The 13,840-nt window shown below is 36.5% G+C and overlaps 1 protein-coding gene across 10 annotated transcripts in view; it reads left to right on the top strand.

Annotated features, from left to right (window-relative positions):
• Positions 1 to 13,840, top strand: part of WRN (WRN RecQ like helicase) — a 107,380-nt gene that overhangs the window by 63,558 nt on the left and 29,982 nt on the right. For all 10 annotated transcript variants that reach the window (XM_037055325.1, XM_037055323.1, XM_037055328.1 and 7 more), the window contains 6 exons: positions 2,887 to 2,988; positions 3,278 to 3,370; positions 8,043 to 8,184; positions 11,665 to 11,835; positions 11,913 to 12,010; positions 12,810 to 12,885. In XM_037055325.1, the coding sequence (XP_036911220.1) occupies positions 2,887 to 2,988; positions 3,278 to 3,370; positions 8,043 to 8,184; positions 11,665 to 11,835; positions 11,913 to 12,010; positions 12,810 to 12,885 (682 nt within the window). The remainder of the gene's footprint in view (positions 1 to 2,886; positions 2,989 to 3,277; positions 3,371 to 8,042; positions 8,185 to 11,664; positions 11,836 to 11,912; positions 12,011 to 12,809; positions 12,886 to 13,840) is intronic.

Raw genomic sequence — 13,840 nt, forward strand, 5'->3', positions numbered from 1 at the left:
AGTGTTGCGGTGAGTGTTGTGGTGAGGTCGTAACCCAGAGGAGACAACCTGTTTCAACCATCCCTTATTTAGTGGGAAGAATTCACTAAGTCAGGACTATACTGGAAATGTAACATAGGTCCCATAATCACAGAACCACACAACTATGGATACTAGGGTTTATGTTACTATTCTCTTCCTGTGCTTGACAGTTTCAATAATTAGAAGTTTAAAAAAAAGACCATGCAAATATGTATAAAATGACAATTTTGTTAAGTGCTCTGAAGGAAAGTTGCATTGAGTCGTGAGTACGTAATGCGGTGTGTATTTACCACGTTGAGGAGGTCTGGTACGCCCTCCCTCAGGAAGTGATGGGGTAAACTAAGATCTGAAAGAAGAATTGGGGATTAATTAGGTGAAAAATGTTTGCTATAAATTTTAAGCTCTTCCTTTTAAGAGCATTCCGTAGGTAGCTTTTGTTTCTTAGCATAGGGTGAATAAAACCATCCTCTGAAACACACTTATTGTTTTCCGCTTGACACTGGTGTCCATGTAAAGTTTTTAATAACTAATTTAAAATATTTGGTGTAGAATACAGCTCTGCGTGCTGCTACTACATTTGGGATTGTAGGAAACCTGAGTTGATTCTTATCAGTTCTCATTTCATTTGGGCTTTGTGCTGAAGGTGCTGAAGACTTTGCCTGAGTTTCAATAGAGTGGCTTTGCTGTTTCATCAACAGAGGTAGTTCCTGTGTTTTGGGTCTCAAAAGATGCTTTAAGTGGATTTCTCATTAAGATTTTTAGGAAGCCACAGTGATTAGTAATAAAATAGTGGTGCCAGAAAACCCATATTTGAGTCTTTAGTATAGACAGGTTGTTCTTGGTATCCCCCCTAAGGGAAATAAAACTAAGATTAACCAGGATGAAAAAGACTTCAGTAAGGTTTGAGGATGCATCTGTGTTATACTGGTGACAGACCTCTTCTATTAGGAAAAAAGTTTCAGAATAGATGGAGTTGCTGGTTCTCACCTCAGAAGGTCACTGTGATTCACCAAGTGTTTTGAGTCTGTACTACGCCAGAATCCTGAGAGAGAGTAAACTTGTTCAGTCATCTCTGTAAATGTGTAATTTTATATTTCTTTTTTTAAATTAATTTTATATCTCTCATTGCAGAAGCCAAACCATGGGCAAAGTCCCAGTATCTGCATTTGCTATTATTTTAATCAGACTCAATACTTATTGTAATTTTTAAGGAAATAATTTGCAAATTCATTTCAATTTAATCTTCCACTGGCTCCAACTGATTCCTATTTATATTTTTAGAAATTTTCTTCTTTTTCAGGTTGTTTTTATTCTGTAGAATTTTTTAGTTTAATTATTATAATAGTCCCAAAAGAAAAATAAATATTTATTCGATCTGATGGTAGAGACTTGTAATTTTGTCTCAGATATGTTACTGACACTGAGAAGATTAGCTCAATGTAGACCATCTGAACCAAATACAAGAAAGGCGCTAAAGCAATACGTAAGAGATTTTGCTCTTGGAGTGTAGGCATTTATTTTCTTTGTTCTTCTGAGAAGGAGGTGAGCTAAATAAACAAACTACAGCAAAAAAAAAAAAGAATGAATTTTTAGCCCATTATCTAGGAAGGATGTGATTGGTTGCTAACCTGGGACTAGAGTCAACAGTTGGAAGAGGCTTTTAGGAAATTACAGGGATACCTCATTTTATTGCACTTCGCTTTATTGCGCTTCACAGGTGTTGTGTTTTTTACAAAACTGAGAGCAAGACCCTCCACCAGCAAAAAGATTATGACTTACTTTATTGTGATACTTGCTTTATTGTGGTGGTCTGGAAATGAACTTGGAAGTGGTGTCAGATGATGAGACTGTTTTTGAATAAGAGATCATTTGTGTGTTCAGACTCTCCAGAAATCACTGAACTGGACTCTCTGTTGGTGTCATCCTTGAGAATTGTACAGAAGTGTTTTTATCAGGCAGAAGTTTGATAGAGTACACGTAGGTGAGGTCTGTTTTGATGATGATCAGTAGTATCACCTAGATCTTACAGGTAAATCGTTGTTTTCTTTTGAAATACCTGAAATATATTCAACGCAGACTTCTGTTTATTCTTGGAAAGATATGTAAGGCTGTTTGGGAGATTGTTATCATATGATATATTCATAAAATGTCTTCACAGCAGCCAGTATAAGAAGGAGGAGTTATAGCAGCATGAACTTTAAAACAAACATACAGTCTTTAGAGTTATTTAACCATTTTAAATAACTGTAATAATACAGGAAAAACATCAGTTTTAGTTGTCTGAGGAAGGAACTTAATTCTGATATTTTACTGGTGTCCCATAACATCCTGTAATACAAGAGATAGTTTCAGAGGGCTGAGAAATCCTCTGAAGAGCTAATAGGAATCTAGGCTCATATTTGCATCATAAGCCTTTTTCAGTATTCCTTACATAGATGCTTTTAGTTTTTCATATAAAATAAAGTAAAATAAAGAATAACCTTTAAGTGTGAAAAGGTGAAAATTCATATATAGCAGAAAGATTGCCAAAAGGCATGTAGCATATAAATCAAAATTAATTGAGTTGATGAATTGACTCAAAATGAATAACGTTAGGGTTTATAACATTTTTTCAAAGACAGCTAGAACATTGATGCTTAGACACAGGTAGAATTCTTTCAAAAATAATTTTCATAAAAAAATCAGAACAATACTTGTCTCTGTGAGGGGCATTGCCTAGGAAGAGGCACATAATTTTCTGGAATGATAGAAATGTTCTGTATCTTGAGAGGGGTGTGACGTTATAGGTTATGAAAAATAAGCAGTAAGTAAATAAAATGTCACTTATGCAATTTTACATATTCCTGTGATTTTTTTAATTGACAGGCAGCGCCTTAATGAGCTACAAAAAGAAACATTTCGATTATACAAATTAAAGATGGTGGCAAAGATGGAAAAATACCTTCGTTCCAGCAGATGTAGGCGACAGTACGTATTACTTCTTTTACATCAGTCGATCACATAGACTTACAGGTGGTGGTCTTTTAAGAAAAAAGTTTTGCAAAATAATTAGAAATATTTAGAAAGGATAGTCTGTTGGAATTGCATATGTGCTGCATTTGTAAGGCAAATTTCTTTTTTGCCTCAGTAAACGAAAGCCAAATAATGAGGTCCCAAGTGAACCAATTAATGATGATTTCGCCTCATTATTTTCAGCAATAAATTTAACATATATGTTTTTGTTCTTTTATTTAATTTTAAATTTTCTCTTGGGTAGAATCATCCTGTCCCATTTTGAAGACAAACAACTACGAAAGGCCTCTGTGGGTATCATGGGAACTGAAAAATGCTGTGATAATTGCAGGTTCAGGTAAAGATTTCTCCTTCTAGATGGACATTCTAAAAGTCTCTTTCTCTTCCTTTGCAAATACTTCTTAATTGAATTTTTGGTGAGTGATATGTATTACAGTTTTTTAAAACGAAATACAAAATTTGTTGATTTAAATAGAAAACAAAGCAAACAACATTAGAGTATTTTGCCTTATAAAAAGACAAACTAATAAAGTGTAAGGCCTAAATCTAAACATACCAACAGTTATATTAAATGTAAATGATCTAAAATACCATTTAAAGTGGACATTATTAGGATTGGTTTAAAAATATGACCCTACTATATGCTGTCCATAAGAAATCTACCGCAGGTATAAGGTATATGGGAAAGGATAGCCCTGGCCAGGTAGGTGCTTTGGTTGGTTGGAACGTCATCCCCGGCACCAAAAACATTGTGAGTGAGTTTGATTCCCGGTCAGCACATATACCTAGGTTTCAGGTTTGATCCCTGGTACAGGTGCATATGGGAGGCAACCAGTCAGCATTTCTCTCTCATTTTGATCTTTCTCTCTCACTCTTCCCCCTTCTTCTTTCTCTAAAATTGATAATATAAAATATCCTTGGGTGAGGATTACAACTAATAATAAAAGGATAAAACTAATACTGTGAAAACACTAAGGACACAAGATGGTGTTGTTATTTTAATATCAGACAATGTAGATTTTGGAGAAAGAATATAAGCAGAGATAAATAAGGATATTGCATGATGATCAACTGTGTCATTCAGGGTTCTCCAGAGAAACACACACACATACACACACACAGAAAATATTTAAGGAAGTTGCTTGTGCGGTCGTGGTGGTTGGCAAGCTGGCAGGCTGGAAAGTTGGGCAGGATTTCTGTATTCACCGACTTGAGTCAGAATTCCTTGTTCTCCCGCAAACCTCGGTCCTTGCTTTTTCAGGCCTTCATCTGATTGGATGAGACCCCTCACGTTATTAAGGGCATTCTCTTTTATTCTAAGCAGCTGATTGTAAATATTAATCACATCTACAAAATACCTTTATAGCAACATCTACATTAGCGTTGGACCAAGCAACTGAGTGCCAGAGTGTAGCTAAGTTGACACATAAAGTTAGTTATTGTATCCAAGAACACATAATCCCAAGTGTGTATATATTTAACAAAAGAACTGACAATTGAAAGTAGAAATAGAGAAATCCATAATTAGGTTGGTGACTTCAACATCTTATCTCAGTAGTCAATAGAACTAGAAGACAAAATCAGTGAGGTGATAGGAGAGATGAACAGGACTATCAACAGACTGGGCCTAATTAACTTTTATAGACCACCCCACCGAACAGCGGCAGAATACACACTCTTTCCAGGTGCATCTGTAATGTTCACAAAGGTGGACCTTATTCTGGGTCAAAAAGAATTGTATTCATAGAATATATTTTCTGGCTATAATGGAATGAAACTAGAAATCAGTAACAAAGTAACAGGGAAGTCTTCAAACACTTGGAAATTAACACACTACTAATAATTCATGAGTCAAAGAGGAATTCTCAGGGTGACTCAGAAGGTATTTGAACTGAATGAAATGAAAATGTAAGATGCATGACACCCCTCTGAAGAAATACTTACAGGGAAATTTCGAGCGTTAGAGACTCTACTAGAAGAAAAGCTTCCCAAGGTTCATTGTTTGAACATGTCAATAAGAGTGATAGAAACTTCTATCAAAAAGGAGACACATTACCAATATCAGGAATACGCGGAATTTCACTACAGACCCAGCAGACATTAAAGGGTAATAAGGAAGCACTATGAATAACTCAGTGCATGTGCATTTAATAATTTAGATGAAATGAACTAATTCCTCATAACCTCAAGCTAACGAAACTTAGCCACAGTGAAATACAATAGATAACCTGAATAGTTTCCAACTGTTAAGGAAACTGCGTCCTTGTTCAAAACCTGTGAAAGTAAATTCTCTAGCCCAGATGGTTTCAACAGCAAATGATACCAATATTTACAAGAAGAAATAATGCCATTTCTACAGTGTGATTCCATTTATATGATACTGTCTCTAACATAAGACTATCTTGTAAGGGCCTGGGTGGTTTAGCTCACTGGATTGAGTGCTGACCTGTGAACTGAAAAGTTGCTGGTTCAATTCCCAGTCAGGGCACATGCCTGGGTTATGGGCCAAATACCCCTTTGAGGGTGTGCGAGAGGCGACTAATTGATATTTCTCATGCACATCAATGTTTCTCTGCCTCTCTTTCTCCCTCCCTTCTTTTCTCTCTAATAAATAAAATCTTTTTTTTTTTAAAGACTATACTGTAGGGATGAGGAAAAGATCAGTGATTGTCAGAGGTTCTAGGGAAGGTGTGATTACAAAAGAATTGCCTGAGGGAGTATTTTGCAGTGATGGACTTGTGTGTCCTGACTGTGGTTGTGTTAGCTGTTGTGAGGGTAGCTGATGCATCACGGCACGAGACTTCATGGATGTGCCTACGTTTGTAAAACTTCACACACCCAGACACCTACAGTCAATTTCACTGCCCTCTATGGATTGAAAAACAAAAACAAATGGTGTACCTAGTTGAATGAACTGTGTACCTGGGTGTGGTATACCTAGGTGTGTGAACTGAATACCTAGGTGTATTCCTGTTAGACAAGCCAAGTGTTACAAGGATGAAGATACTCAGTAACAGATGGTTCCTTCACCGAGGGGATGGGCTTGATCTTTGTACCTTAACAAAGAACCCCACAAAAACAACTCTACAAATGTATAAAGCGCAAACTGACAGAATGGCTGGAAGAAATCAACAAATATACTGTCGAAGTAGAAGAGTGTGATACAGATTTTTAGTTATTGGTAGGTTAGGCAATCAAAAACTTAGTAAGCTATTGAAAATTTGGTCAACATAGCAAGACGCTTGACTTATCAGACACATCGTGTATAGAACCTTGCACCAAGCAGTTAGAACAGTGCATCTCAAACGTCTTTCTTCACGTCTACCCAGTTAGTGATGGCGCCTGTATAGCACCCAAAGCTAGTTCAGTCTTGGTTCTGCCCAGAACCCTACGTCTGAGCGATTAACCTTCAATGTAAACCTGTATACATCAGCAGGGCACTGGCTGCGAAGTGCTGAATTAGAAACTATTTCTTCCTGGCTAGTGTAGCTCAGTGGATTGAGCATGGGCCTGCGAACCAGAGGATTGTGGTTCGATTCCCAGTCAGGGCACATGCCTGGGTTGCAGGCCAGTTCCCGGCAGGGGACACACGATACATTGTGTGTCCTCGGCAGAGGCAACCATACATTGATATTTCTCTCCCTCTCTCCTTCCCTTCCCCTCTAAAGATAAATAAAATATTTTAAAAAAGAAACTATTTCTTACATATACATGCAATGTTTATAAAAAATTGGCTATGTTTTAGACCAAGGGTCGGCAAACTATGCATGTGGACCATACTTGCTGCCTGAGTTTGTGACTGAGGTTTTCTTGGGACACGGCCATGCCCTTTGTTTATGTGTTTTCTGTGGCTGTTTTGCAGAGTTGAGCTGAGTAGCCGTGACACAGAGCCCGTACGGCTGACAAAGTCTAAACTGTTTACTCTTTGACCCTGTATTAAAAAGTTTTTGACCCCTGTACTAGACTGTACCTGGTCTCAAAAGCTTTCAGTGGTTGGAGTCAGACACACCACGTTTTCTTCAGAATGCAGATGAGTTAGAAGCAGTTAGAGGATCAACACATTCTCATTCATTTCAAAATTGAAAATAACACTTTAAAATAACTCATTGAGTAGAGAAAATATCAAACTGAAAATTAAGAGATTTTTAACCCTTTGTGATAATTACAATAATATACATGAATACTTACAAGATGCAGCATAGGTGGTACTTTATGGGAATTTAAATACTTATATTAGAAAAGGAAATTAATGAAATACATATCCTGCTAAAGAAGTTAGGATAATAAACCTAAACCTAATCTTTCCCCCCTAAACATATTGTATCTGGAATACCGAATGTATTATTGCCATTTCAAAGGTATTTATTATAAAGAAAGCAATTGAATTGGGTAGTTGAACAGTATCAGGTCATTGATTTTCTATAAGGAGTCCTTTTGTTCTCAGCCTGCTTTAAAGGATTCACATTTGTATTAACAATTATTTCAAATCCGCCTCAAGGATGGCTTAGGAATTTAACTTCTCAAAATGACTTAAATGAGACATTTATAATCTCTGTCTCATATTTTGCAGTCATTAGAGTTAGACTAAAAATTTATTGCATAGGTGATTTGTTTTTAAGTGAAAAAAATTTGTTTGTGGTACCAAACCTTCTACCATAACCCAACACTGAGATACAGTATTTATATGATCAGTAATGTGAGCGCTTTGAGCTGTGATTCTGCTCTCAGACTGCTGGGACTTCTTTTTCCTCTGTCTGTGGTCTAGGTGCCTCCTGTGAGGCTCGGGTTCGAGGGCACTGGGGTTGAGAACTGCCAGTATAGCATACCTGTGATGCTGTGTTATTGTTTGTTTTTCATGTTTTACATACTTTTGGCTGTAATGAACTTTATTTGTAGCTTCTGAAGCAGTTGGCAGGTTTGAGACTTTTTTACTTGGCTAATTATTAAATCTTTGTGGTTCTAACGGTATGTGTTTCAGCTAAGCCTTCTAACATACTATTTGTATTTAGATTGGATCATTGCTTATCCATTGATGACTCAGATGATGTGTCTCAGGACTTTGGGCCGCAGGCATTCCAGCTACTATCTGCCATCAACGTCTTAGGAGAAATGTTTGGAATTGGGGTTCCGATTTTATTTCTCCGAGGATCTGTAAGTATATCTGTGAATCACTGTCACAGTTATTTGACTCCTGTGTCAGTTTCCTTCCGAGGTTTGTTGTGTTACGATTGTGGCTCTGGCTTTAGATGAGTTATTAGAAACTTGGAGAGTCATATAAGGTTCTAGTTAAAGACTGCGTTCGTTACTTTTGACAAAAGCTAGGTGTATCACAGCTACTGCTGTTTTCATATTTCAAGCTCATGTTTGGCTCTGAACCTCAGCCTGGAAGCAGTTTTATTACATTGCAGTTGGATAATCCCTAGACTGGTTTTTCTTAGGACTTAAGAAAAGTTAACTTTCATTGTGTCAAGGGACAAGTAGAACAAAATTTTATCTTTTGGTGTCCTGGAAAGTAACAAATTCTTTGAATAAAACTTTAATCTCAGTGATTTTGTAAAAACAATATTTGGCAGTATATTTTTTCTTTCCTTCTACTTTGTTTCTTATCAGAAGCATTTAGAATCCTAAGGAAGTTTTATTTTTATTTGTTTTACTAATATAGAAATAGTCATTTCAGCTACTTTTTTGAGCAATTAATATGCCAGTTATTATGTTAACAAATGCAGGTAAATATAAATAGGACACAACCCTTAACAGTTAAGCTTTTTCCATAGTCCTTTTATTTATATGATTCTATTCCTGATTTAGAAGCCTGTCTATAAAGCAAAGCTAAGTATTGTATATTGATAAATCTAAAGTGGAATAGAATCCTTTGCAAATATGTACATTTATTAAAAATGCACTTAGCCCTGGCTGGTGTAACTCAGTGGACTGAGCGCGGGCCTGTGAACCACACAATCGCGGTTCGATTCCCAGTCAGGGCACATGGCCTGGGTTGCAGGTCAGTTCCCAGCAGGGGACTCACAAGAGGCAACCATACATTGATATTTCTCTCCCTCTCTCCTTCCCTTCCTTTCTAAAGATAAATAAATAAAAATATTAAAAAAGTAAAATACCTTATTTAAAAAAAAGAAATAGTAGTATAAAAAAATAAAAAAATAAAAAAACTTAAAACTAGAGATTAATATTCTCACTTTGAATGTAGAATTTTAAAAATTAGGTAAGCATTTATTTGTTAAATACTTGAACTTCATGTAAATATTTTTTGAGTTTTTATTTTGCTTAGAAAGAAACAGATTAAATTTGTTATAAATATTTTTAATGAAATATGTTGAGATCATGTTAACTATTTGGGTACTGAATAAAAATTTTTTAAAATCACAAGCTTGATTAGAAATTGAATAATAATGTTACCTAAGGAACTTGATTTTAGCTGGGATGAGTTCTATTTTTTTCTTATAAAAAGAATTTAAGTTGCAAGGGATAGATTAAATATAATTTAGATCTGTGAAACTTTGTCTCTCTCATCTTCAAAAACTGTGTATCCCAGTTGAGTGTGTAATTTATAAAAAATTATCCTTGTTTTAACTTGGTGTAACCCAGTAGTATCCAGTGTCAACAAATAAGTGCAAGTGGGCTCCTGGACCGACCCAAACTGGTCACAGGGGGGATCGGATTTCACCTATTATTTGAAAACCAAGTCAGACCGCTTATACTGACAATCTCTTCTGGGAGTCCTCAAATTAAAAAGTTTATTCTTTGTGAAATTGTATACTACCCTTGCTAGATAAAAGTGTAAAACTTTTTAAAAATACCACTTAATGAACATTTGTGGACATTAACTACAGTGAAAATAAGGCAAGTTTTTTTCCCCCTTCTATTTCAGTAATCTTGGTATCTACTGGGATATTGTTTTAAAATTTATCATTGTACTTCCTTTGGGAATTAAGGAAATTGGCCATGTTAACTTATGTAGGCAAAATTAGTATCTTTGTAGATAATTTTGATCTGTAAGGTGATAAATATCTTAAACTAGAGATTCTTGGAGTTTGTATAAAGAGATAATATTTGTATGTCTATATAACAGATACAATTTCAGCAGCATATATGATTCTCCTTTCTGACACAAGATTTTCTAAATTGTATAAATGATTATGCAGCCCCTCCAGGTATTTGTGAATGGAGTTTAAAATTTTGTTTTTGAAGCACAAGTTTAGTTAGGAAATAAATAGTAGAAATGTTGCCCCAGGAACTTTGTTTAGCTGTCTAAACAGCTCACCACAGAACTACCTTTAAATATTTATGTGAAATGGTGATAAGATATGCAGGTATCTTAGTTTTATAGATTAGAAATTAGAAACACAGCCACTAATTTGCATTACTAGGAGAGTACGTGCAACCTCTTTCCTGATGGCACTCACAACTGGGAGCGGGAACAGTCGGGAAGGCTCTCCTTCCGCTGGCGCTGGGAGCCGTCCTGCCTGAACCTGCTGTAATCGGGATCCGCAAAGCGGCTGCTTCTCGATACTTAGGAGGCCGGTACTCACACACTGGACTCTGCTAACACGTTCTCGTAAAAAGCTAACCAACCCACAATCACACCCCTGCAAAAATAGCTGAGGAGCTGCCCTGCCTCACTTTCTGCTTAAAGATGCCCTGTAAATGCCTCTGATTAGTGGAACTTAAATCATATTCAGGACACTAGTGGAAAGGGAGTTTGAAAAATAGTGTTTGTAACTTCCCAGAGTCTGTGGTAGAAGTTATACTGGATGAAGGTTAGAATGGCCCTTGAATTACAATCTGCCATATTTGCTGCGGATACATTAGAAAAGGAGCAATTTTCCATAAAGCTGTATGTTCATACACTACTATATACATTTGAAAGTAGTATTTAAATGTGTGGGATGAATGAAAGAGGTAGTCAGAGGGCAAAGTGGATAAAAAATAGAGTGTGAAGGTGGGCCAAGTCATCTCCGTTAGAGGACAAGAGAATTGCATGCGGCAGACCAGCTTCCCCTGCATTTCCAGAACTTGATGGCTATGAAGAGTCTCCCACTGAAATCCTCTCTTGACTCAGGATGAAATGTCTCACTAGTGGATTCAGCAGCAGCTGCTTAGCATGCACCTGCTCCTCCTGGTACGTCTGAGTGACGCAGCTGAATCAGAAATGACCAAGTAAACTCGGCAGTGCAGCACCAACAGCCACGCGGTGGAAACTGAATAGTTGAACCGAGCTCACGGATTCCTCGCTGTTCGGTCGCACTGCCCTTGACATCCCTGCTTCCAGTCTGGAGGTGTAGATTATGACTGGCTCTCAGACGCTAATGTGTGTTCCTAAAAGGTCTAACGAGCAGAGGTTGAATGTTCCTATCTAAACCTATGGGAAATGCTGGTGAATTACATGTGAAGTTTCCCGCCACTACTTTCAAGACACAAAAGAAGCACCATCTTGATTATATATTTATTTGTGACTTAAGTATTCAGAGCAAGTAGGATGGATAAAAGTTTTGTAGACGTTTAAAGCTGAAATTTCATTTTAAATACAAAGAACCAATAAACAGTTTTGTGTTTTACTTAGCCTCTTTGATTAAATCAGCATTTTTAGGTACTGATTTTTATTCCTCCCTTCAGACTTCACAGCGTCTTCCGGATCGTTACCGCACCCACAGGTTGTTTGGCTCCGGCAAGGAGCAGACAGAGAGTTGGTGGAGGGCTCTGTCCCATCAGCTCAAGGCCGAGGGGTTCCTGGTGGAAGTTCCTGGGCATGGGAAGTTCGTAAAGATCTGCACCCTGACCAAAAAGGTAAGCAAAGGAGAAGTTTGCCTGTTTGATTGAATTATTCTGCCTGTGCGTTAAAAGGCTCTTCTTGTGTTCAACAGGGTAAAAACTGGCTTCATAAAGCCAGCACAGAATCTCCTCAGAGACTTATCCTTCAGGCTAATGAAGATTTGTGTCCCAGGATGTTTCCTCCACCAAGGTGCATTTTTTGGCTGTGTTGTTGTAGTTGTTTTTGTTTAAATGGTTCAAATTGTATTTGACTTACAGGCACCACACAGGTGGAATGGGTAACGATATTGTTTTGGCATATCTTTTTTAGTCGTTTTGGGGTTATGGGCCCATGGGAGAAAGATAACTACTAGAACACTTTTCGTGGTTGATAGGAGGTAGTTGAGAGTAGTATTGATATTTAGAAAGCTCATTTCCCACTGATGAAAGAAACAACAGTGAGATCAATGTTGAAGATCACTCCATATACCTTATTTCCTTCTTACGTGTGAAAGGTGGGACAGGAATACACTTGTTGCCTACTTTTTAACACCTTTACATGTTACCAATCATTTATCAGATTTTTTTTAAAAATTGAGATATAATTGACATAACAGTGTATAAGTCTTAAGCATATAATGTGTTGGTTTGATACACTAATCTATTGCTGTATGAATGCCAGAGAAGCCATAATTCTTTTTTGTGTTGAGAAAAATTAAGATCTTGTCTCTTAGCAACTTCGAAGTCATAATGTAGTATTGTTGACTGTAATCACTATGTTGTGCATTAGATGATCAGTTTTTCTTTTAAACTCAAAAACGTGAAACAGTTTTAAACTTAAACTTTAAAGAGTTTAAAATATTCTTTCCAGAGCTTTTTCTGAAAAAAACTAAATTTTCAGATCATCAGTTCTAAAAGTAATATAATCTCATCTGCCTTTCTGATTGTAGAGATATGACTCGAGTATTAGATATTTATTACTTTTTAACATTTGCTTGATTGTTTTCCAGTTCTAGAGCTGCATCTTCAGGCACTGAAAAGTGTTTCTCCCATCAAGTACCGATTGAATTAACTGCAGAGAAGAAGGTTTGTTTTTATTTTAAAAGTGGTTCTTATTTCATGTTTTGTTGACATAACTTTTAAATTTTTATTATATAGTTTAATTCCCCTCCAATTAAAGGAGATAGTGCCATATATGACAACATAAAATATGGAAAGAGAAGTGATATAAACAGAATAAAATGTACAGTTTATGATTTTTTAAAAGACTTTATTTATCATAATCTTTAGAGGGCAAGGGGAGGAGAGAGGGAGAGAAATATCAATGTATGGTTGCCTCTTGTAGGTCCCCTGCTGGGAACTGGCCTGAAACCCAGGCATGTGCCCTGACTGGGAATCAAACCACGATTCTCTGGTTCACAGGCCTGTGCTCAATCCACGGAGCTACACCAGCCAGGGCAGTATATGATTTTTGAGGTTAATAGAAACAAGAGTATTTGAGAAAGCAACTTAGTTTGATTCTTTTAAACCTGTTTTGTAAAAACCCTTTGGCTTGGAGGGTTTTTTGCATATTATGATACTTAATAGTTGACAGAAAAATAAGACTGATTTCTAAATTCTCTCATTAAAGTTACACACACACACACACACACACACACATTCTTGCTTTGTGTTTGGATTTTAGAAAAGTATTGCAGATTAAACACTAACCCACTGGCAGGCTCTAGCTAATTAGAACACTGGGGTAATAGAAAAATGTGCAGAACTAAATTTTTTTGGTGAGTTTTTTCTGCTTTATCAATGTTATCCAGAACGTAATTGAATAATTTTTGTAACTTGGGCTCTTGTATGTCTCAAAGAATTCTTTGGATGATATGTTTTTTATAGATTTGGGAGGAATGGGGCATTATGTTACATTTATAACTATTTTTAGAACCCTATATGTTAACTTATTATCAGATAATTTATACAGGAGCTTGGTTAGTCAGGGAAAATTGTCACTGTGAGACCTTATTTTCTTCATGTTTAAACATTTTTTTGA

Source organism: Sturnira hondurensis, unplaced genomic scaffold, assembly GCF_014824575.4.
Source record: "Sturnira hondurensis isolate 20B ecotype Veracruz unplaced genomic scaffold, ASM1482457v3 Scaffold0008640, whole genome shotgun sequence".
NCBI classification, from domain to species: domain Eukaryota; kingdom Metazoa; phylum Chordata; class Mammalia; order Chiroptera; family Phyllostomidae; genus Sturnira; species Sturnira hondurensis.